Below are 26,468 nucleotides of genomic sequence, written 5' to 3'. Positions count from 1 at the left end.
GGATATCATAGGCTTGTAACAAAATCATCATGGAGCTACTAGTAATGCTCATATTCTATTACATCACTATTGAAAGAAATTTCAAAAACAGAAGAAAATGAAAAGAGCAATCAGACGTGCCAATTGAATTGGTGGAAACCTTATCTTTAAATGTGATCTCATAGGCATGTCACCTGCTACAAGGGATTAGTTCCCTCATTGAAAAGCTTGATAGAGTTGAGAATTCAACGAGCAAACCCCAATTGAAGCTTAATTTGGGGAATCCCAACCTGAAATGGCTACGGTATCAGTCCTGATGAAGCGACTGCTGCAGCCTTTTACGGGCATATCAGAAATTTACAACCCCGCTCTGTCCACCTTTCTTCTTCTTCTTATCCTCTTGCTCACACTTGTACAGTTGCTGAAAATCACCAGACGTAGTAGTAACCATCTCAACTTACCCCCATCCCCACCAAAGCTCCCCATTCTCGGCAACCTTCACCAGCTTCTGGGAACTCTCCCTCATCGCTCTCTCAAAGCTCTTTCGGAGCGGTACGGCCCTTTGATGTTCGTTTACTGTGGCAATTCTCCAACCCTTGTGGTTTCATCGGCTGAGTTGGCTTGTGAAATGTTTAAAACTCATGATATTGTGATCTCGAACCGGCCCAAAACCACACCTGCTAACATCCTCCTATATGAATGCCAAGGTATCGGGATAGATCCCCAAGTTTGGGACAGGTCAGAAGATTTCTTGCCAAACAGGTTTTTCTCTAACCCGGTGGATTGTAAAGGCCAAGACTTCCAATTTATCCCCTTTGGTGCTGGAAGAAGAGGATGCCCAGGGATATCATTTGCGTTAGCTGCAGTTGAGTATGTGATGGCCAACCTTTTGTACTGGTTTGATTGGAATTTGCCTCTTGGTGAAGTTGAGGAGAATTTGGACATGTTTGAAGTTAATGGGCTAGTGGTTCATAAGAAATTACCTCTTCATCTTGTGCCAACACTCTGCTCCCCTTACTCTTAATCTTGATATGTGGAGAAAAATATTCATGATAGTTATGTTCTAATCATGATTATCCTCTTTTAATTTCCCCCGTGAAAAATTGTACCAGCGTTGTCTATTTTCTTCTATGTTTATGGATACCTCAATGAGCAAGTTATTATCAATTTTATCACCTGTCTATATCATATTGGTCCTCTGTTTGATCTTTCTATATATTCCATCAATCGGTTGAGATTTAGGGAAGTACAAAAAGTTAACAATTACTAATGGTGCTAGTAGCCGTGGCTGCAAAATATCATATCCATCGAGTTGATGGGAGATTAATTACAACTAATCGGGAACAAATAATTATAAAGCTGATAGCATGAATATATATATTATGATTGACATTTTGACTGCAACGGCGAATATACATAATAATAGCACCAATCGTGTTGATGGGAGATGTTTTGTTAAAATTATTTTTTAATTCTTATGTTATATTCTTGTGGCTTGAAAGCGACTATGTCGATCATTTATTTATTTTCTAGTTCTTATTTTATAGACACATATTGTTATTTAAAAATTCCATAATTTCGCTCTGGAAAGGTAAGAGAGCAAAATTTAGTTTATAGAGTAACACCCAGGTCTATAACAATAAACCCATAAGAAGGAAGCTAAGCATGCAAGACCAAACTCAAATGAGTAGGCCTCATCTAAGATCCTTGTAAGTGGGTTATCTTACATAGATGAGTCATGTTAGGAAATTAATAGATAAAATAAGACCACAGCTAAAGTAAAATTAAAAAAAATTAATTAAAAAAAGAGTTGAAAAGTCAAATTGGATCACATAATTTGACTTCAAATTAGAGGTGGTGGAGAACTTTGACAAGCAATTGGAAGTGGCCAAAACATAGCTCTTATCCTAATATTTTAGTTCACTACCCAGAATGACTTGGATAGATCAGTAGTTCTCAACATACCTCTTATCCTTTATGTAAGAGTCCTATTCATTCACTCTGTCACTCCATTTTGTTGAGAAGTGTATTCTACCATGAACTGCCTCTGAATATCTTCTTACTTACCAAAAACAAGAAATTCGCCGTTTATATACTCTTCACCGTCCCGTCCTCAAGCACTTGATTCTTTTTTCATATTCAAGTTCAACCCGCGCTTTGTATTCCTTGAACACTAGAAACACATCTGACTTTTTCTTAGTTAGATACACCCAACATATCCTGAAATAATCATCAATGAAAGTCACGATGTATTTTACACCTCCAATGGATATGTCTGGTAATTCCCAAACATCAGAGTGAATTAAGTTTAGAATGTATTTACTTCTAACAACAAATCTACTGAACTTTAATCTATGCTACTTACTTGTAACATAATGCACGCAAAATTATAAGTTACCGATTTAAATCCTGGAAGCAATTTTCGCTCAGAGAGAATCTTCAAACTTTGCTCCGAGATGTAGCTAAATTTGAGATGTCACATCATCATTGACTCTTCTTTGTTTGATGCAACACACGCATTAGCTTCATGTAGTGTTTGTCCTTTAAGCATGAATAGATTAGCACCGATCTTTTCTGTCTTCATCAATACAAGCGCGCCTTTTAACAATTTTCATAATTACATTTTCAACATGAGTTTTGCACCCATGACTATCTATTTGTCCAAAAAATAATAGATTTTTCTTCAGGCTTTTCATATGTCGTACCTCTTCAATTGTGCGAATTGTACCATCAAATATTTTTATTTTGACTGTAACAATACTAGCGATCTCCAAGGCATGATCATCACTCATATATACAGATCCTCCTGAGATCCTCAATTGTGCGAATTGTACCATCCAACATTTTTATTTTGACTGTACCAATACTAGCGATCTCCAAGGCATGATCATCACTCATATATACAGATCCTCCTGAGATACGTTCATGTGTGAAACTATTCTCCCCAAGAGGTCATGTGCCAGGTAACTTCTTAGTTTATAAGCCAGACGTCATATAATCGTTTTCTGCCTTCTGAAACAGTTGTTGTCTCGCTGTAGAGAATTTCACCATCATCTGACTTGCTACACACCCATGAGCATTTGATGACTCATGTTTTTTACTCTCTCTTCTCTTCTGGTTGTTCCAACACTCTTTCTTGACGATACCACTAGTAAGAAATTGAGTTTCATTCCAAGATCACTCTAAGCAATTTGTCAAGCAACAAATTAATAAGAAAACTTAAATGGAGAATACACAAATCACACAACATAAGATTTACGTGAAAAACTCTAAATTTGGAAAAAAAACATAGTCGTTGTCAAGAGACAACCAGAGCAAAAAAACATTAGTCTATAAGCCAGACGTCATATAGTCGTTTTCTGCCTTCTGAAACAGTTGTTGTCTCGCTGTAGAGAATTTCACCATCATCTGACTTGCTACACACCCATGAGCATTTGATGACTCATGTTTTTTACTCTCTCTTCTCTTCTGGTTGTTCCAACACTCTTTCTTGACGATACCACTGGTAAGAAATTGAGTTTCATTCCAAGATCACTCTAAGCAATTTGTCAAGCAACAAATTAACAAGAAAACTTAAATGGAGAATACACCAATCACACAACATAAGATTTACGTGAAAAACTCTAAATTTGGAAAAAAAACATAGTCGTTGTCAAGAGACAACCAGAGCAAAAAAACATTAGTCTATAAGCCAGACGTCATATAGTCGTTTTCTGCCTTCTGAAACAGTTGTTGTCTCGCTGTAGAGAATTTCACCATCATCTGACTTGCTACACACCCATGAGCATTTGATGACTCATGTTTTTTACTCTCTCTTCTCTTCTGGTTGTTCCAACACTCTTTCTTGACGATACCACTGGTAAGAAATTGAGTTTCATTCCAAGATCACTCTAAGCAATTTGTCAAGCAACAAATTAACAAGAAAACTTAAATGGAGAATACACCAATCACACAACATAAGATTTACGTGAAAAACTCTAAATTTGGAAAAAAAACATAGTCGTTGTCAAGAGACAACCAGAGCAAAAAAACATTAGTCTATAAGCCAGACGTCATATAGTCGTTTTCTGCCTTCTGAAACAGTTGTTGTCTCGCTGTAGAGAATTTCACCATCATCTGACTTGCTACACACCCATGAGCATTTGATGACTCATGTTTTTTACTCTCTCTTCTCTTCTGGTTGTTCCAACACTCTTTCTTGACGATACCACTGGTAAGAAATTGAGTTTCATTCCAAGATCACTCTAAGCAATTTGTCAAGCAACAAATTAACAAGAAAACTTAAATGGAGAATACATCAATCACACAACATAAGATTTACGTGAAAAACTCTAAATTTGGAATAAAAACAGTCGTTGTCAAGAGACAACCAGAGCAAAAATATTTACTATATGAAAAATTATTACAACCACACTCTCAGAAATAATTTTCTCTCACCTAAACCCCAAATATACAATCCCGAGAAATATTCCTTAACAAAGTAAACCCATAATACCCATATTGACGAGCCAAATGCTCCTTCAATCTAACTATATATTTAAGAATATTTCTCTCTCTCAATTTCTCGCCAAAACTTAGATCGCTTCTCTAGGATTTGGGATGCCAAGCTCTCAAATGAAAACTTCCTTTTATAGACAAAATTTTACCTAAAATCAAGCCAATTTTTCAACATTCAATAGCCACCATTTCAATAGTTTTGACCACTTCTAATTGCTTGTCAAAGTTCTCGGCCACCTCCAATTTGAATTCAAATGATGTGTTTCAATTTGACTTTTCAACTCTTTTTTTTAATCAATTTTCAATAATCTAAAAGTCTTGTAAGAATAAGCAGAGAGCTTGAGTGATTTTCAAAGCTTAAAATTATAAAGTTCTTGTGAGTCCAGTGAGTGAGAGATTCGGTGTATTAGGATTTTGGGTAGTGAGCTAAAATATCACAATACTTGTAATCCTCATATCTCTAGTAAAATGATTTCCTTCTGTCTTCGCCCATAAGCGTAAGGCTAAAAATCGAACCACGTAATCTCTCAGTGTCCTCTTTCTGCTTGTTCTTTATTTTTCTTCTAATTTTATTTTAGTTGTGGTTCTGCTTCACCCATCAATTTCCTAACATTAGTATCAGAGCTAAGGGTATTTTTTGGAGTCGATGGTACTGTTCACGTAAAAATACTATTCACATATACGGTTACTGTTCACGTGAAACGGCGGGAGCCGATCCTAGCAAAGTTAGTTTGTGGTGAAAAGCGATGGTAGCGAAATACGAAATTAAGAAATTCAATAGAAATAATTTTTCATTGTGGAAAATGAAGATAAAAGTTGTATTGTGGAAAAATAATTGTTTGGTAACAATTGGAGAAAGGCCCATGGAAATAACTGATGACAAGTGGAACGATATAGACGAAAATGTCATTGTTGATCTACAGTAGGCACTTGCAGATGGGATGTTACCCAGTGTGGAAGAGAAAAAGAAAACAAAAGAAATATGAGATACTACATAAAATTGTACGAGGCCAAGTCTTCTTAAATATGAGACTTTATACTCTTTAAATGACGAAATCTACATCAGTGACCCACCACATCAACACCTTAAAAACTCTATTTTCACAACTCATAATATTGGGTCATAATATAAAGGAAAATGAACGTGCAGGGCTTCTACTTCAAAATTTACCAGATTCGTATGATCAACTCATCATCAACCTGACGAACAACAATCCAATAGACAGCCTAGTTTTCAACGATGTTGCAGCCTCCGTATTAAATGAAGAGAGCAGTCGCAACAAGTAAAAACACTATTATTAATGAGAGGCAGATCAACATAACGTGGCCCTAGTGAGAGTCACAATCATAGTAGATCAAAGTCCAAAAGTAAAAAGAATATTAAATGCTACAACTATGGTAAGAAATGACATGTCAAGAAAGAGTATTAGAACAACCATAAGAGAAGAGAAGGTAAAGATCATGTGTCATCAAATGCTCAAGGTGTGTAGCAAGTACCTCAGATGATGGTGAAATTCTCTATAGCAAGGCAACAACTGTTTCAAAAGGCAGAAAACGGCTATCTGACGTTTGGTTCATAAACTCAAGAGCTATCTACCACATGACCTCTTGGAGAAAATAATTGAACCTATCTAAGGAGAATCTGTATATATGGGTGATGATCATGCCTTAGAGATTGCTAGTATTGGTACAACCAAAATAAAAATATTTAATGGTACATGTCGCACAATTGAACAGGTACGACATGTCAAAGGCTTGAGGAAGAATCTATTATCTTAAAGACAAATAGATAGTCATAAGTACAAAACTCATATAGAGAATGGAATTATGAAAATTGTTAAAAGCGAGCTTGTATTGATGAAAACAGAAAAGATCGGTGCTATTCATTCATGGTTAAAGGACAAACACTATAGGAAGCTAATGCGTGTGTTGCATCAAACAGAGAAGAGTCAACGATGATGTGGCATTTCAAACTTGGCCACATCTCGGAACAAAGTTTGAAAATTCTCTCTGAGTGAAAATTGCTTCCATGGCTCAAATCGGTAACTTATCATTTTGCGAGCATTGTGTTACAAGTAAGCAGCATAGATTAAAGTTCAATATATCTATTGTTAAAAATAAATACATTCTAGACTTAGTTCACTCTGATGTTTGGGAATCACCATACATATCCATGGAAGGTGCAAAATACATGGTGACTTTCATTTATGATTATTCCAGGAGATGTTGGATGTATCCAATCAAGAAAACGTTAGATGTGTTTCTAGTATTCAAGGAATACAAAGCGCGAGTTGAGCTTGAATAAAAAAAAAGATAAAGTGCTTGAGGACGAATAACGATGGAGAGTATACAGACGGCGAGTTTCTTACTTTCTGTAAGCAAGAATGTATTTAGAGGCAGTTCACGGTAGCATACACTCCTCAACAAAATAGAGTGACATAATGGATGAACAGGACTCTTACAGAAAGGATAAGAGTTATGTTGAAGATTGTTGATCTACCCAATTCATTCTGGGTAAAAGCAGCCAAAACTACCTATTATGTAATAAATCGGTTGCCATCCATAACAATTTCGGTTGAAGACTCCGATGGAGATGTGGATTGAAACGCCAATAGAATACTCTCGCCTACATGCAATCGGATTTCTTGTGTACGTAATGTACAATTCCCAAAAAAGAGCAAAGCTGTATTTAAAATCTAGAAAATGTATTTTTTTCAGATATGTTGATAGAGTAAAAGGATATTGTTTGTGGGATCCCGCTGCCCACCAGATTGTCATCAGCAGAAATGTTATCTTTGTAGAAGATCAACTGCAAAGAAGAGATGAGGATGATAACACTATAAAAGAAAAATAAGAGACTGCATCAGTATATGTGAAAAATAATTTGGAAAAAGAAGATTCAGATTTTTCTAAAGCAACACCAGAGCACGAGGAACAAGAACCAATCGAGTCCGAGACTCTAGAAGTTTGTTGATCAACTCGTGAGAGACAACCGCCAGCGTGGCACTCGGAGTATGTCACACATATCAAAGAGTATGTCACAGAGATCAATGTTGCATACTGTCTTCTAACAGAGGATGGAGAGCCATCAACTTTTCATGGAACTTTAAATAGCTCAAATATTATGTTGTGGATGATAGCTATGCAGGAAGAAATTGAAACTCTACACAAGAATAGGACTTGAAAACTTGTACCACTACCATATAGAAGAAAAATTGTTAGAAACAAATGGATTTACAAGATCAAATGTGATAGCAATGATCAAGTGGAACGGTATCGTGCAAGATTGGTGGTGAAAACATATGCTCAAAAAAAAAGTATTGACTTCAAGAGGTTTGAAGATGATGATTTCATCATTTTACGGTTGTACATACTACCAACAAAAATCGAGTTCAAAAACTAGAGGCACAATTGGCTAGGGAGTTTGAAATGAATGACTTAAGACCATCAAACAAGATTTTAAGGATGTAAATTCATCGAAACAGAAATAATAGGAAGATTTGGCTTTCTCAGAATAACTATTTCAAGAAAATCTTACGACGCTTCAATATGCAAGATTGTAAACCAATTTCTACCTCAACCAATTTCTACCTCACTTCTTGTTAATTTCAAGTTATCCTCAAATATGTATCCTAGCAATGAAGCAAAGAAGAAGGAGATGTCTCGAGTATCGTATGCATCAGCAGTGGAAAGTTTGATGTTCGCTATGATTTGTACAAAACCAGACATTGCATAAGCAGTGGAAGCTGTCAGTTGATACATGGCGAATCCTGCTGGAAAACATTGGAAAACTGTGAAGACGATTATGAGATACATCAAAAGAACCTCTGATGTTGCATTATGTTACAAAGGATCAGAATTTACTGTTGGGGGCAACGCAGATTCAGATTTTGCAAGAGACCTTGATAAGAGAAAATTTACTACTGACTATGTGTTTACACTTGTAGGAAGAGCTATAAGCTGAGTTTCAAAACTATAAACCGTTGTGGCTTTATTTACAACAAAAGCAGAATACACACAGTTACCTAAGCTTGGAAGGACTATTTGGATACAAAGGTTATAAGTAGAGCTCGGACACAAACAAGAGAAAATTTATGTGTTTTTATAATAGTCAGTGCTTTGCACATTGCAAGAATCCAGTCTTTCATTCCAAAACAAATCACATAGCAGTTCAGTACCACTTCGTTCGAGAAATAGTGAAGACAGAAGTGTAGATTTGCAAAAAATTCATATCAAAGTGAGCCTAGCAAATATTTTAACGAAGTCGATCAATGCTGACAAGTTTATCTAAAGTAAAGTCTCTTGTGACCTAGCAAAGATGTAAGCAACATAACTATAGCAAAGCAGAAAGGATGGTGTGGAGATTGATTGATTCTCAATCAAATCTCCAAGTAGGAGAATGTCAAAATATTTGGCTGCAGTATTTAAAAGTTACATCTAGAAGCATTGAAGCAACAAATGTTGAAGGATTAGGTGCTGTCAAAGAAGAAAAAAAAGTAAGAGTTAAAGCTGCCAAATTTGAACAAAAACAAAAAAAGAAAGAAGAATAAATGAAATTTGGTAGCAGCGTTTTTTTTTAGAAAGAAAGAGAAGAGTTAAGAAAAATCAAAGGGGGTTTTAAAAAAATATAATATTTTAATAGCCAATTTTTGGCTATAAAAAAAGAGTTCTCCATTTCGTTTTTTGGCATTCAATTTGTGAGAGAGAAAGCAGAGAGTTTGAGTGATAGTGAGTGAGAGATTGGGTACATTGGGGTTTTGAATAGTGAGAGAAAATATTACAATATTTGTAATCCTCATATCACTAATAAAATATTTTCTTTCTGTCTTTGCCCGTGGATGTAAGGTTAAAAGTCAAACCACGTAATTTTCTGGTGTCCTCTTTCTACTTGTGCTTTATTTTTCTTTTAATTTTTCTCTTTTCTTCTTAAAAAAAACGCTGCTGTCAAATTCTATTTTTCCTTCTTCTTTCTTTTTTATCTTTTTTATCTTTGTTCAAATTTGACAACTTCAACTCTTGATTTTTCTTCTTCCTTGGCGACAACTAACCATTCAACATTTGTTACTTCAATGCTTCTAAATGTAACTTCTAGATGCTGCAGCCAAATATTTTGACAAGTCTAAGTACTAGGCATTTAACTTTTTTTTTTTGCCCCCTCAATTAACTCCTGATCACTCACCTAAATTTTTGCTCAATAATTTACAAAAGGTAATGCTTGTCTAGAAAATATTTTAAAATAGAAGTCCGGTGTGTAGAATATTTCAAAATGTTGCAAGTTTCCTAAAACACAAGTACATCAACATATTATTCTATCATAAGAGTTTTTATGCACCCATTAAACCAATTAACACTAAAAAATTAATGCTTTACATGTGAGCTAGATTAATTTGAACTTCAGATCTCTTCTTCCATAAGAGATTTTATCCATTGAAACCACCAATCCAAACACCCACGCAAATTAATTAAAGATAAAATGAGATAGCCCACAGGCTGCAGCAACAAATTTCCTAGATGTCTACTGAACAAATGAAATTCTACAAAGTGTTAATTTCTATTATAAAAATGGCATTAAATTAAACCATATACACCAAATTAAAGAACAAAATTCACAAAAATAAATCATCCCCTGTCCAATCTGTTTCCCAAATGTCACTCTTTGCCTTACGTGTTGAAATAAATTTCTCAAGAAACACCTGATAAATTTCTTACCTGCAGATTGACTCCATGTAGTGGCACAATAATGAACCTATAAGCAGATGAGTGAACATACTCTAGAGAAAGTGAGGCATTAATGTTGTGGTTACGAATTGATAATCAAAATGAGCTGAAATCGCAATGATAATTGAAATAAAAAAGGAGAATAGAAATCATAATAGATTGCTATAAGTTATTAAAATGAGATTGATTGATTAGTGTCAGCCGTCGTCGTTGTCATCATCATCATTATTGTTACTATTAATTAGTTAATAATATCATCGTCGTCGTCGTCATTATTATTATCATCATTAATTTTATTATCATTAATTAATAATATTATTATTTTTAAAATTATTACTATTAGTTATTAGTTTTATTACCATTAGTCAATAGTACAAGTGTTATTATTATTATTATTATTATTAACAACAATTAGAAAAATTAGAAAAATAACAATAACAATAATGTAACATAATAAAATTAATTGAGGATAAAAGTAGAATTATGAAATTTGGACGAGGGTAAAATGGGAAGGAGCTCAGGGAATGGGAACTTGATTCTCATCCCCTCCCCCCACATGGGAATCAAGTTCCCATTTCTTAATCCAAAAAACATTGGGCCTTACATATTTCATTCTTATTCCCACTTCTATTTTAGTAAGTAAATATTATCAATCATTTCCATTCTAGATTCTGATTCCCTAATCAAAGAAATAAATGCACCACAAGAGAAATTAGACAACATGAGAGCAAGTGGTATCTTAAGCTCAATCATGGCCAAATTTTGTCCCAGACGTGCTCGAGGACCAAATCCAACTAATTCTAAATGGTATGAGTACCCAAGTAGGTGGACTATAGTGATTCTCTATGTTGAGAAGCATGGCTCTGTAAAGGATAAGGCGAACTGATTTATTGTCAAGGTGGAGTTACTACTATTCAAATCAAAGTGGAGACTTTTTGAATAAAAGTAACTTGAATAGTTTAATATTCATTTGTAGTAAAAGTTGAGAAAAGGAACTAACAAATATGCATGCATTCCTTGGAAGTTTTAGTTTATTTTGAAGTTTGCATGAGCATTAGATATTGGCATGAATTTTTTTGACTCTTATGGCATGCGAATAAACGCTTGAATGCCAAGAACTCTTTACATGCATTAACTTTCATGCATTCATTCACATACTACAAAAGTAAAAAAATTCATGCTAACATTTAGTGCCCATGCAAACTTCCAAAGAAACTAAAACTTTCAGTAGAATGTATGCAAATTTGTTAGTTCCTTTCAGCTTTTTTTTAACATTTAGTGCAAATGAATATTAAATCATTCAAGGCACTTTAATTCAGCAGCACGTACAAATGTGGGTGCTTGCAAGCAACTGTTATTCCTAATTTGTCTACAGTAGCTACCAACAATTTTCTAATTTCCTTGAGCATTAAAAATAATATTAACAGGAATATCTACTAAAAAATGAAAAATCAGATTGGAAGCTTACCAAGATGACCCTACTTTGCTGCTGCATGAAATGAATCATATCCATTCTTGGCTGCAATAGACAGAGTTTCAAGGTTCATATGTCGAAGCATCTCTTCAACCATCAAAGCATGCCACTCTCTGCAGCCACATAAAGGGGAGTCTCACCTTCTTGATTTTGTTTCAACAACAACTCCTTAGCTTCACTAGAATCACAACCCTGCAAAATCTCTGTAACTCTACTTAAATTCCCAGTTCGAGCTGGCAAGTGTAGCTGCAAGTGACTTCTTTTTCCTGGCAAATCCTTATTCTTCTTCCTCTGACCACCACCTATAAAACTCAGCTGTCTCTCCGTCACTATGCGAAAACTCTTCTGTTTCTCCATAAAACTGCAAAAACTCCTGTTTTTCCATCACAAGTACTCAGCTGTTTATCAATAGTCACACCATGAAAACTCTGCTGTTTCTCTATCACTCCACGAGCACTAGGCAGTTTATTAGTGCTCACACCATGAAAACTCTGTTGTTCTTCCATAACCCTTTGAATACTAGGCTGTTTTTCAAAGGTGACACTGCAAATACTTTGCTGTTTCTCCATTGTCCATGTCCTAAAACTGCTTTGTTTCTCCATTATCATGGACAGAACTAGACTTAATACCCAAAACTGGCTACAAATATCACTTACACTCAGCATGCAAATCCATGATTTATAAAAAATTGAAACTCAAACCTTGAATTTCAAAAACCCAGAAATCATTTCTTTTCCTCCACAATCATCCATAAAGCTTCACACAGATTGATATCAAAATCAAATAATTAACTTTCTTGCGATCACAACTATGATTCCCCGTAATTACAATTTCAAGTCTCTCATTCAAGAACCAAATTTTACCCATTTCAGCAAAGATCAGAACTGTTGCTCTACACAGACAATCAGCAAACATACCAAAAACCTACACATATAGCAGTATATATCAACAACGAACTAGGCTCAAAATCAAACCCAAAAAAAAAAAAAAAACTTGGAATTGGATACCTTGCTTTTTGAGCTAAAACGCAAGTCTTTGTGGTTACCGGGAAAAAAATTAAAAATTGAAAGTACACGAACCCAAATCAGCAATCCACTAAATTGAAGAACCCAGAAACAGATTTGTAAATTTCGAAAGATCATAACCTCAATCAAAGCCTCAGTTCTTTTGGCCGCTGGGGCGTACCTTAGAGTGAAGACAACTGACATATAACAAGCACTTTACAATTTAAACCGCTACCAGACTACCAGGTCCTTGTGACGTTATTTTATTTTATAATTTTTTCAACAATTAAGATGCTTTATTTTTTTAATTTTATTTATTTTTATATTCATTTTGGGCCACAAAGTAAGTTGCTCTATCTGAAACTTGGTGTGAAAATAGAACGGTCCCTGTCTTTTATTATTTTATTTATTTTGTCCGGTAAATTTTGGTCCACGTTGTATATTAGAGTAAAATTTGTGTGTGGTGTGGTGGGCGTATTCATCAGGGACCCACCATTTCGTAAGTTTATTAATTTTTTTCATTTAATTTTTGGGTATTATTATGGAATGTATTTAGCACATTGTATTATATTATTTTAAAGTTAGTTTATTGCATAATATTATATTATATTAGTTTTGTATTACAATAATTTTATACAATGTTTGATACTACATTATAATATATTTTGTACTACACTGTATTGTATTAATTTTTTTATGATTAACTTTTATTACATATTTTTTAAAAAAATATCTATTAGTACTACAAAAATACTAAATATAAAATTCTTTAAATTTAAAAATTTAACATTTTTAGTATAATTTTTTTTTAAATATCATAGTTCTTTATGAAGATGGAAGCTTATAGCCTTAAATTTCAAGAAGTATAACATTTATTTTTTTAGTTTTTTTCTAAATATATAACTCGTGAAATAAATATTAAAGTAAATAATTTAATCAAATAATATTTAAATAATATCAAAATATAAATAAAATCCAATACGTTCAATTGTAGTCTTTTAATTTCAGAAATTCAAATTCCACGGTTGCTTAATCCTTCGAAGCTAGCAACATATGCATTTGTCACTTTCAGTCTCAAAGAATTCAAAACCTCCATTACTCTCACATACCCAACAGACTAATGCTCACAAAAACTAAATGATTTGAGAAAAACTCACCTGGAAGCTACAAACTCAAATCAATATGTTTATGAAACTCAAGATGTTAAAAGCCTAGCACTTGCACACTATCAAGTGTCAGCCATGCTTCCTGGACCTTAAAAGGCATATCAATATCGTTGTGGCTAAGTAATGCTCAGTTAACACATCAATATTCATGCAGCTAAGTAATGCTCAGTTAAGGCAACGCTCACCTAAGGTAACGTAAAAGCATCAGATGAACACTCATTTGGAGCCCATTTCCATAACACATCCTCAAAAGCATATGACTCTGCATTGGAAAACATCTCTTGTTTCTAATATGAAATGAAAATTAAAAACAGACACATTCGGTATAGAAGTTCCTTTCAAAAACAAAATTAATAAGGATGAAAGACATCCAAACAAGCTGACGATGTCTGCAAAAATCTGCAAAAAGTAAGAAAACAACAACAAAACCAAAAAAGTAAGCACCTTTAAATATTGAGATCGTTGACGCCATCATAAGGAATGGGATCGACAGTTTCCAATGTTGCGCCTTCTACCATAAAACTTAGTGACTGCTTCTTTATACTGATGACTTCACCTCTTGCCTTAGCTTCAGTCTTGAGTTCCTCAGCTTAATTTCCTCAGTATCAGTATACCTTGAAGTTAACATGCTCCATGGTAACGTGAATCCTCTTCTTAATGATTTCTGTTACTAACCTGAATACATGCATATATTGAACGAAATTCAGTATTCTATCATCAAAAAATGCATATGCAGCCATTATAATCAATTGAAGCAAGTTAGAAGTCAATCCCATAAGTCCAATTATGATGGAGAAGACAATTATAACAACACAAATTTAAAAAACATCAAAAAATAAATCAATCTTCCCAAATATCAATCTCAATGGTCCGAGTACCAATTTGCCCTCCAATCACCATCTCTTTATCCAATAAAACTAAATAATTAAAATTTTAGACAGCCATTATCATTTCAACACCAACCTAAACTCAATCCTCAAACACCTAACTCTAAACTCAGCACATGAAACAACAAAATAGAAATGAACATGAAAAGATTGAATGGACAACATCAGAGTTTTTTTCCCCCTTGTTAAACCTATCCATATTTGAAATTATTTGATATTCTTCCCTGTCAAATTTGGTTTACATTCAAAGCAACTAAAAAATTCGTAAACAAACAGGTTATTTAAAAAAAAAAAATTGATTGAAAACTTCATTCAACTACAATAGTACATTAAGCAAAAAGTTCATATTTTTTTATAATTAAAATAAAATCTCAAAAATATTTAAATCAAACCCTAACCTAAATCAGTCTAAAATCAAATCAGACCCTAACACAAATCAATTTAAAAAGCAAACCATACTAACTTGTTGCTTGATGATTGTTGAGGTGAAGAGAAGGCACGGTGATGTTGAGCTTCAGTGGTCAGGTCTCCGGTACACCATCTTAAAATACTGACTTAGTATACCCGAACCCACCTCTAATTATTTGGGGAAGTGACATTTGGAGAAAATTAAAAAAATAATTAAATCTTATTGATTTCATTGTTTGTCAACTTTGTGAAAATGATATGAAACCACACCAAATTTTCAATTACAAAAGTTATTTTTTTTCTTTGCTTAATTTTTTTTAAGGAAAAAATTGTTTTCAAGTAAGTCGAATTTAGTATTATAAATTTATTTTCTAAACAAATTGAGCTACAAATGAGATAGTTAGGCGGTGGAGATATTGTAGTTTCAATAATAGAAGAACAAAATGATTCGTCAGTTGCCTTTTGATTGAAGTTACTGCTTTTGGCAGTCTCAAGAACCATTTGCAAAGGATCCTTCTCATATGCTGCTTCTTCACTACCTTCAGTCTCAAATTACGAACCTCCTTTTTTGATCTCCACATATATCTGTTGCTTGTTGTGGAAAGATACTTACAACAAGTTATGGCATAAATAAATTGATGATGAGAGTATTGCAAAAAAAAAAAATAATAATAATAATAATACTCTGTTTTTCATAGGAGGAGTTGCCTTTTCCACTAATAGAAGGCTCACCTCATGCCTGGAATCTTTGATACTAGACTTTTCGTGGACAAATTCTCTCCAAGAGTTATTAGTTTCAAGAAAATCTGTTCTCCTTTAGACATGATTGCTTCCAAAACAAGCACTTGAAATAAAATCTCTAGACAAATTTCTCATATACTCATCCATTTTTATGTCAGCTATTTCATTTTTTGTCACTACTTTGCTTTTCCATGACTCCTATTAACATATTTGTCGACTCACTAATTAAGTTCATTATTCCTTAAAAGGATTTTATATATCAATTTATGTTTTCATTATTGTGCTAAAACAAATAAAAATATTTATAAAATCATTCTTAGGCGTTGACGTACGTCCACGCTTTAGAAAGTACAGACGGGATTATCCTTTTACCAAATGTCTTAATCTTATTCAAATTAACCTAAAAACACTTGTTCTCTTTCACTCTTTCAAAGGATAAAATAATACATTTTTCCTTTCTCCCCAGCTGATCGATTTCGTTGAGGTCGCAATTTTCTGCCCGTCCCTAACGTTAATGTGTTAGCTTTTGCATTTTGTAAGTTACCAACCCAGCTGTTCCAAATTTAAGCAAAAAATAATTACTTTTTTTTTCATAATTAAAGTGATGATATTCATTTATCTCTACCTCACTACTTGCTTTCCTTTCTATTTTTCTCCATTATTATATGTGGTCACCAAGTATACCAAGTTTTGATGCAAAAAGATTTTGTAAAACGTTTTGGGAAATTGGAGTAATTAGCTTGCAAATTTCAAAGTTATGCCATGCAAGTCCAAAAGCAATTTGTGACGAGAGTATGGTTTGTGAGGAAACTACGGGAAATTTACAGTAATAACCAAAAAAATTATGCTTTTTTTCATCTTAACCCCCCAAAAATATTTCTATCAACATTAGCCATAAAACAACATTTGAGACCAAAATACCCCTCCCTCATCTCTCCCCCAACACTCCCTTTCACTCATCTCTCCCAAACCGATCCAACTCCCATCATCGGCGGCGACATCAACCCTCGTCGGCGGCGGCTCCATCACTCACCGGCATCCGATCTACGATCTACAACCTTCAACAAAACCTAGGTTAGTTATTTTTCTTATTTTCATTAATTTAAAATGAGATTTTAGAATAATAATAGTTATAGCTTGAGAATAATAGTGGTGGTGATGATGTTTGTGGTGGTTGGTGGTGTTTGGGAGTATTGTTTTCGATTTTGGAGTGATTGCGCTTAATTTTGGGGGTGGGGAGGGAGGGGGGCAGGGCGCGCGCGCATCCATCGCTGGGCAGCAGCGCGCGCCCATGCGCGGCTTGCTGTCGCACCAGCGTTGGTGCGCGCCTGTCGCACCAGTTTTGGTGCAACAGACGCCTGTCGCACAAAAAATTAGAGTTTTTTTTTTAACGAGTCAATTTTTTTTTCTGAAAATGTAATGTAATAATTTTATAAATATTACAGATACATGGCGAAATCAGAATCACCGGATATTGAAGTAGGTAAGATGTATTTTCGTTATGCTGATTACTTTTCTGGTCGAATTTCGAGCATGTGTATGTTATCTTCGGTCGTAAAAGCCATCGAGGAAAAATTAATAAAGCGGCAGTTGAGTATGTTCAAAAAGGATATATTTGGGCATTTTTTGGAGTGTCGAAGTTTTCCATTTAGTGGGGTAATTTTGCACAATCTTTTACTGCGGCAAGTGGCCCATGAAGAAGATAGCCGTGAGGATCAGTTATGGTTTCAAATTGGTAAGCATTTGATTCGCTTGTCAATTGTCGAATGGTGCTTGGTTACTGGACTTTCATTTGGGGTTGATACCAATCAAGAAAATGATTAAAATGGAGCAGAGGCTACGGAATACGTATTTTGGTGGGGTGCATCGTAAGATTAATGTGAAGCAATTCGATGCAGTATTTAAGGAGTTGAAATTCGAGGAAATAGACGATATGGACGCATTAAAGATTGCGCTGTTTTATTTTGCGGACAGAGTACTAAATGCAAGAAAAAATCACTGTTAAATTAATTTCGATTGGCTTGACCAAGTTGATGATATCCAATACTTCCGAAAGCGTCCATGGGGTCTATTGTCGTGGAAAATGATTTACGAGAGTCTTGACAATGCACTGTTCGAGAAAGACGAGAAATTTAAGAAGACTCGGTTGAAAAATCTAGATCATAATATTGAAAAATACAATCTTTACGGCTTTACGTCTGGGGTTCAGGTGCTTTTTTTTGTTTATTAATAAGTTTTATAGTATTAAATATTTGATAGTTGTTTTATTTGATTTTTCACTTTGGTTGTTGTAGGCTTGGATTTAAGAAGCAATCGGAGGGTTGCCATCAACATGGGTCGTCAAAACGAAGAATAAGATTCCCCGCATTCTGCAATGGAAGCCCATGGCGTCTTCGAGAATCAACTTTGCAGAGGTTTATTCGTTCTTCAACGACGAATCTCGTCTTGTAAGTAATATGTATTACTTATTTTTTTAACTTTACTAAATTTAAGAAATGTATACTTACTTAAAATTTTCAATTGAATTTATGGCAGGGGGACGTTTTACAAACTCTTGAGCCAAATTCAAAGGAGAGTAGCAGAAAATATTGGCTCTCTGTGAAGGATTACTTGCCAAGCATTCCAGACTGGGTTCATAAGGTCGGTATACTCTAAGTACTAAAAATTTTGTTAATCAAAATTTTTGACTTTTCATTTACTAATTTTAAATGATACTTTATACAGCACTAACCCTCAATCAACGCGATGCCGTCGGTTACAAGGCAATCAGACGAGCATGACGATCATGACGACATACCAAACCCAATACCAGAGCAGTGTCATGACACTTTTGAGGATGAGGTGGCTGTTGATGACCACCAGCAGCAAATAGACAACTCTGATGACGCACGGGATTTTGAGGTTATAAATAATATATGATATTTTTCCTTTATAAATTATTATTTTTTTATTGTTATTCTAAATTTATTTTTTCCTTTTGTAATAGTCGAGGACAAAGCAGTTTAATGATTACGTACGACGACGGCTGGATAAGATTGATCGTAAAGTGTATGAAATAAAGTTAGAATTAAAATATTTTAAAGAAACCGTTATTGGCTTCATCGACACATTTTCTAAGCGTCCAAATAAGAATTCTCCCACTGCACGTTCGTATGCGGTAAGCTAATTTAAATTTAATAATTATGTTCGTTTAACTTTTAATTTGATAGTTATTTAATATGTTCTTTTTGGCGAATGTATAGGCCCCGGATGACTATGGAGTGTATACTGACGTGGGCAATGAAAATTTGTCTACGCCCACGTCATTGTATAGTTTCTACGGGGATGTTAGTGGGGAGAGCGTGCAGGTGTTCACAGAGGTGCCTCCAGGCGTTAGTAAGTTCGGCCGCGCGTACATACCGTCGTATGTTTATAACAGTCCTTACATGATTCCTCCAATCAGGCGAGGACAGAACGTCCAGCCTTTACCGCGACCCCAAATCATGGAACATGCGATTGACATGAGTACGAGTGTGGATGTAAATCCACTGAGAGGATTGGGGGACTCTAGTCTGTTTGTTGAGTTTGATCGATGGTTCACTGGTGATAGCAGAGTCCGCCGGAGAGTCCAGCACCCGCGATCATTCTTTCAAATAATTTTGAATATATCTTCAATGGGATGGCTAGGCGATGAGGTATTTATATTTTCCTCGTGCTGTATTCTGTTGTGGATTTGTGTATAAAAAAATTTTTTAAATCGTAATATTGTTGTTTCTATACAGCATATTCACGAGTATCTCCGCTTGATTAGCGAGAAACAACGGCAGTATCCAAATGCCTTACTCCAACGTGCCACACATACTGACACATTTTTTTGAGTAACATGCCGACAAAACTTATAAATACTATTTAATTTGATTTTTAATTATTGCCTTTAAGTGTTGTTCATTTATGCATTTCTTGGTTATCTATGTACTAGGTGTTCTTGAATCAATTATGGAACAACGGGGATTGTGCGGTCGATTCATTAGTATTCGACGACCGCTTGAATAGTTATCTTTGTGGGCGACAGCACACAATGTCCAAATCAATGACGGATGTCGATATGGTATATATTTTATTACATTTCACATGCTCTATAATGAAAATATTCAAGTTGTTGCTTTTTCTTTGTTGTATTTCAATTGCATATATAACGAACATGTTTTTTAATTTTTATATGCAGTTACTTATCCTTGTTAACTTGGACGGCACGCATTGGGTACTAGCACAAGTTGACTTTCGAAAAAATAAAGTCTGGATTTATGACTCATTACTCACATTTCGCGACGACAAAAGGTACAAGTTGAAATTCAAGCCACTTGAAGTTATATTCCCTCGATGGTTGGAATATGTTGGCTTCTACAATATCCGACCTGAGTTGCGGAGTGAAGACCCGTGGAAAGTTATCGCAGTTAAGAGCGCGCCGCAACAAGAAAGAGGCACTGGCGATTGCGGTGTTTTTGTATTAATGGTTACGATGTATTTAATGTTCGGACTTAGATTGGAGTTTAACGCTAGTCATGTCAAGTACTTTAGAATGAAGATTGCGGTTGATATATTTAATGACGATATTATATTGTAGACCTATGTAGTAATTTTAATGTTGAAATTTGATTTTTTTTTAATTTGCGCACTTAAGTTTATATAATTTTAATGCCTCACGTTTTGAACTTTAAAATAAAATAAAGTTTTATGAAATATAAGTGTACAATACACAAAAAACAATAACAGTTTTAACCAACGAAACACAAAAACAATAATAGTTTTAACCAACGAATAACACACAAAATACAACTAACTTCGAGTCGACGCAATAGGATTCTTACATCGCTTACGATTATGGCCTAGTTCATGACACCGGCCGCATTTTACAGTCCGCCGGTCAACGTTCTCGCCAGCCGAGGGTATTCTGAGCTCTTTATGACGGCCAGGTGGTGGTGCCTCAACTGGTGGGTATACTTGCATCTCCTGAATTTCATCTGGAACTTCCCAATCAACCACATCACCAATTGGCTCCACTGGTTGTGCATAAGCCATCGCCAACGATTCTGTAGTGTAAAAGTCCGAGCAAAGGTTAATAAAATCCACCCGGTGTGTTAGACACGCCGTAATTGCATAAGCACACACAAGCTGATCAAGCTGAAACACTATGCAGGAGCAAATTCTCTTTTGCAAGTCAACCAACCCTTCCTTAAGCCCACCGCCTATAACTTGAAAGCGATACGGAGACACCGGCAGAACTATCATTCTTTCAGCTATAGTTCTCCTCCCAATGACTATTTCATCCGCTCATGTTGTTAGCCGAGTAGTCATTGATTCAGCCACAATTTTTCTATCATAAAACCATTGCTGCAATGTTTTCCTAAAGTGATCAACAAGATGAGTAACAGAAAATTTTTTAGGTTCCCTCATGAAAGCATTAACACTCTCCGCGATGTTGGTGGTAAGAATGTTGTACCTCCTACCTTCAAACTGAGACCTTGCCCAATTACACGTACTGACATTATTTTCTAGATAATCAGCCGCACCCGAGTGGATCATCCACAACCCTTCAAGTTGTCTCTTAAATTCCTCGTGGCCATATGCTTTTGCTGCATTAATAAAGGCAGGCTCAAATTCATCCCAAAGAGCTTTGGACATTCTAAATTGTGACTTAATGTTACCTTTGACGTGGTAAAAACAAACGCCATGAATTGCATTGTGAAATACTTTAAGAACGGCTCTCCTTATGGCAGTGCATCGATCAGAGATAATTACCAACTCAGGTCTATCACCAATCACTCCCTGTAACTTCATCATAAACTATTCACAAGCATCATTGTTTTCTGAATCCATGATCCCAATGGCTAACGGATACAATTGATTGTTACCATCAAGACATGTTGCCACGAACATGCTTCCACGATATAGTCCCTTCAGATGAGTACCATCTACAGCAATGACAGGCCGAATGTACTGCATAAACCCCTTGATGGAAGATCCGAGTGCTACAAAATAGTACAAGAAATTACCATCTCCATCCTGCTCGAGGTGAGTGACTGTACCCTCATTCGCTGTAGTTAGTACGTGAGAGTATTTTGGGAGCAAGTTGTATGACTCTGCAGGGTTGCCGCGAACTATTTCAAGACCAACTTCTCTCGCCCTATATGCCTGCTGGTATGTTAACTGAACACCGTATTCTTGTTGCATATCTGCTCTTATGTCATTGGGAGTATAAATCCTCTTATCTTGAATATATTTTTCTACGATAATATGACCGACAACCCGGCTCCTTACTTGATGACGTCCATCAACCAATACCTCATTATGACAAGTGTGTACATTATCAATTCTCTTCACCACCCAAGGAACATTTTACTCGTTCGAACTTCTAGTTGCTCGAATACTCCATTTACATAATTCTGAACAACAATGAGCCTCGAAACGTGTCGTAGTAGACCGTGCAATCTTGAAATCAAACTTATCTCTAAAGGCCACCTTGCGTAATTGTAATATAAGCTCATTCTTCTCAGCAAATAGCTTACCCACGCTGATATCATCTGAGTCACAACTGCTAACAAAGCTTGGAGCAACCATGTTCGAAGGCAAAGTTGGAGCAAGACTTGTAAGTGGGTCAATTCTCCTTCTCGATCGAACCATAGAAGGAATAGGTCTATTGCCTCTGTTATTCACAGGAGTATTGTCTTCACACTCATCCTCATGCTGAAACGACGGAACATTCGAAGGACCGGCTCCTCCATTATCACCATCATTATTGAAACAAGTGCCCCGCCTCGTATTATTAGAAGGTTTTGCACAAACATTATCTCCCTCTGTCTCATTATGAAAATCACCATTGTCCTGAAAATCATTGTTGTGATACGGAGAATATCGTTGCTCCAACGACGTTGTTATTGAAAATACCGTTGCTCCAACATCCTGTAACGTAACGACATTATCATCATCGTTGTCATAATTGTCGTGGATTGGAGAGTAATATTGCTGCAGCGATATTGTCCTTGGCAACACCTCTTCATCATTATCGGGGCCAGACATATTTGCTCTAAACGAAGTTTCTGTATCGACATGTGGCTCAATACCTTCGCTCGGAACTCGAGGTGATGTGGTCACGAATATAGGAATGCATCCAAAATTAGCTACGTCAGATGCCATATGCAACACAACCCTCACCATTTCATCGTCACATATATCCATGGGCATTGCACATATATGATATAATGTGTTACTAGACCTCAAAGTTGTCTTCATTGTGATACTATAGTCATTAGGGTTTATTTGTAACACCTCGTATACTCTTGTCAATAACTGATCAAACAGATAATTTTTTCCAACAAAAAAAGCTCGATTTTTACCATTCACGTATTTCATACGGCCATTCTCTAATGTCTCCCACCAACCATCGTAACACAATTCAAGTACAACTGAATCCATTAAGCCTGAAATTATAAAAAAAAAATTATTTGAGTCATATTAAAATAATACAGTTTTAATGAATCTCCAGGTGGGTGTGACAGGCAACCTGTCGCACCAAGGTTTGGTGCGACAGGCACCTGTCGCACCAAGTTTTACTGCGACAGGCAGCCTGTCGCCAGATTCAGATTCACCCGACTCAGTTCAGTAAGTTCAGAAAATAATTCATACCACTAAGTGATGTCGATTTGTGTTGGATCTGGATAGATTATGATCGGATATCACTTTTACCGCTGTCTTTTGCGGTCGCCGTTGGCTGATGATTCAAGAGTGAAAAGCTGCTTTTGGTTTGGCGATATGGGAGAAACAATGTTGGTTTTGTTCTGTAAAGAAGGGTAATTTGGGAAGAAAGGCTTGTGTTTGGCTAATGTTGATAGAAAAAAGTTGTGAGGGTTAATTGCAAAAATAATAAAATATTAATGGTTATTTTCGTAAATTTCCCGGAAACTACTGGGCCGGGCCCTTGAACGATTTAGAGGGACTTGTGCAGCCTATGTGTTTAACGAAATCAATAAAACTTATTTTTGTAATTTATAGAACTAGTATTGAAACCTCTCTTAACATGGAAATTCTATTTTTCAGGAGCCCCATCGTGTTTAGTACAACATCAAGTACATCCATTTAGATTACATTGAAGTTGAACTTTTTTAAGAAAAAAATTCTACTAAAAAAAAAATAGAGTGATAAATAAAGTCCTATTCTATTTTTTTAATTCTCTATTAAAATTCAAACTTATGTGACCAACTAAATAACATTACTTCAAAATCATTTGTAGGTCAGTTGCATTCAATTTAGCATCGACCACCTACTTGTTCCGCAGCTCCTTAATTTCTTTTGTCTTTTTACTCAAATTAGGACGTAAAATTCCATTATTGATTACATGTAAAAAAGTAAATCTAAAATTAATTATCAAGTACATGCAATGCGATAGAGATTTAGAATTAAAATGTACCATTTAGTGGGAAAGCCAACTTAAGTTTATCCTCTTTTCAAAAATATTTTTAATTTTCTACATTAAGTTTGTAACTAGTACCTATCCATCAAAATGTTAATATGGTTAGAATATTTAATAAAATCCACTAAAATAGCCATTTTACCCTTCAATTTAAGAGCAATTATGTCATCTATCTCAAGTTTATTCTCTTGTAAAAAGATTTTATAAAAGTTTGAATTTATTCAATTTTTTAGCCTAAGTTTGTAATTGGTGACACATATCCACCAAAACGTTAACACTTTTAGAATATTTTACATAATATAAGTAAAACAACCATTTTACCCTTGAATTCAAGGACTTTTTTTTTTTACTTTGCACCATAAATTAATAAAATAAATTTTTAAAAAATATAAATAAAATATGAAATCTCTTTCTTTCAAAACAAATTCGGCCAACGATTTTTATCTCTAATCAATAATTTGTATCAAATCCTTCTCAAGCACATAAAACCAAAAGCACAACAAAATAAATTTCACTTTCTTGTTTCTTATCTTCTCTCTATATAAATTTTTATGGGTCACAAAATCAATAGAGATATGTACCAAATCCTTTATAATCAATATCCTTCATCGCTAAATCCTTCAACCATCTATGATAATTGACAAAAACATGCATTGGGCTATAAAGATCTGCAATGAGGAATCTTGCGGTAGTTGTAGTTATCCATGAGGCTAAGTAAAGCAGTAGCGACAATCAGGGTCAGCGACAATGGTGGCCGTGAAACAGCAAGTTGGATTTGATTGGGTGTTTATGAAATCAAATTTAAGGATTGGAGTGATTTGGTGTCCATAAATTATGGTTTAGGGTAATTTGTGGATTGAGTTTGATTATAAATTTGTGAAGGTTAATTAAGAAAATAATTAGATACTTTTAAGTAAGGAAGAAATTAGAGTGTTTATTATATTTAACTGAATATTAGTTATAAAAAATAATTTTTTTCCTTTTTCTATCATATTAAACGTCTAGATTACTGTTGAGTGTTAGAAAATGCATATTTATAAAGGAGAAAACCGTCATTTTATATTTCAAGTCTTACTAACAACCTTTACTTTTATGTATTTAACCTTCTTGTGATTTAATTACATCTGTTTTATTTTAATTAAGTATTTTATGTATTTTAGGGGTATTATAGTCATTTCACAATAAAGGAGAGATCAGACGGCAAAACGGACATCACTTTTGAACTCAGGACGGTCGAAAACCTTAGGAGAAGCATAAAAAGAAAAATGACACTATTCACATGTACGGTATTATTCACGTGTACGGTACTGTATACGTTATTGTTCATGACACTGTTCACGTAGACGGATCGATGACGTGGCATTGACCGATGATGTGGCATTGACTGATGAGGTGTCACGATCATGTTGGACTAAAATTCTTATATATTGTTGATGGTGATGTGACAGTATATCAGTGGACGAAAAATCTCGCGTACGGTACATGCATCACACAGGATTATTACCAAATCGCGTTACTGTTCAACCCGAGTCAAACCGTGTTACTATTCATCCGCGTGGTCAAACCGCGTACTGTTGACTGATGACGTGGCGCAATCCTGAGCGTCCAAATTGTTTTTAATCCGATGGCCATGATTTACTCCATGTATCTATAAAAAGGGGGCCTCTCCCCCCTAATTTGACATCTCTGAATCAATTTTTGGGATCCATTTTCTGTAATTCCTCCTCCATCTTGTATTTTCTTCGTATTTTAATAAATTTTCATTTTGCCCCTAGTTCAATTATGAGTGGCTAATTTTCTTTCAAGCTTGGGTTGAGGGTGAAGTCTCAACATGTGTCATGGGCTTTATTTGGTAAATTTATTTTCTCTTCCCCTCTAGTTTTTGTGGATGTTTTGACTTCTCGTCGACAAATAATACTAATCTTGTCTAGTACCGCCTTAGTTTCACCGGCCCTCTAGTACAATGTTATTATTATTTGGCACGATAAGCCCTTAGCACCATATTGATTAGAGTGTGATTCATGAGGTGTGGATTCCCCCCTTATGATTTAATTAGCATTAATACGGATTATTTAGCCCATGATGCATGTTGATACGGATCCAGATAGCTAAGTACGTCATTTCAATAGATTTCACTTCAATTTATTC

The 26,468-nt window shown here is 35.1% G+C and overlaps 2 protein-coding genes and 2 long non-coding RNA genes across 4 annotated transcripts; 1 reads left to right on the top strand and 3 right to left on the bottom strand.

The window, feature by feature from the left end:
- Positions 1-274: 274 nt before the first annotated feature.
- Positions 275-1,003, top strand: LOC127900550 (phenylacetaldehyde oxime monooxygenase CYP71AN24-like). The gene has a single exon (XM_052435695.1). It carries the CDS (start codon positions 275-277, stop codon positions 1,001-1,003), a length of 729 nt encoding a protein of 242 aa, XP_052291655.1.
- Positions 1,004-9,967: 8,964 nt separating this feature from the next.
- Positions 9,968-13,460, bottom strand: LOC127901407 (uncharacterized). The gene is made up of 2 exons (XR_008053547.1): positions 12,676-13,460; positions 9,968-12,592 (listed from the first exon to the last, which is right to left on the bottom strand). It is a non-coding gene; the product is annotated as an uncharacterized LOC127901407 (long non-coding RNA).
- A 601-nt stretch (positions 13,461-14,061) lies between these two features.
- Positions 14,062-15,797, bottom strand: LOC112499001 (uncharacterized). Its single transcript, XR_008053548.1, has 3 exons — positions 15,743-15,797; positions 15,189-15,649; positions 14,062-14,513 (listed from the first exon to the last, which is right to left on the bottom strand). It is a non-coding gene; the product is annotated as an uncharacterized LOC112499001 (long non-coding RNA).
- A 4,892-nt stretch (positions 15,798-20,689) lies between these two features.
- On the bottom strand, positions 20,690-21,142 carry LOC127900549 (uncharacterized). The gene has a single exon (XM_052435694.1). It carries the CDS (start codon positions 21,140-21,142, stop codon positions 20,690-20,692), a length of 453 nt encoding a protein of 150 aa, XP_052291654.1.
- Between the last annotated feature and the right edge of the window lie 5,326 nt (positions 21,143-26,468).

Source organism: Citrus sinensis, chromosome 3, assembly GCF_022201045.2.
Source record: "Citrus sinensis cultivar Valencia sweet orange chromosome 3, DVS_A1.0, whole genome shotgun sequence".
NCBI classification, from domain to species: Eukaryota; Viridiplantae; Streptophyta; class Magnoliopsida; order Sapindales; family Rutaceae; genus Citrus; species Citrus sinensis.
The sequence above is the reverse complement of the archived record's forward strand: the minus strand, read 5'-3'. Positions and strand labels throughout refer to the sequence as shown.

What these genes read in the sequence shown, in the direction of transcription:
- LOC127900550 (XM_052435695.1), top strand. Translation starts at nt 275, where the DNA reads ATGGCTACGGTATCAGTCCTGATGAAGCGACTGCTGCAGCCTTTTACG.
- LOC127900549 (XM_052435694.1), bottom strand. Translation starts at nt 21,142, where the DNA reads ATGATAGTTCTGCCGGTGTCTCCGTATCGCTTTCAAGTTATAGGCGGT.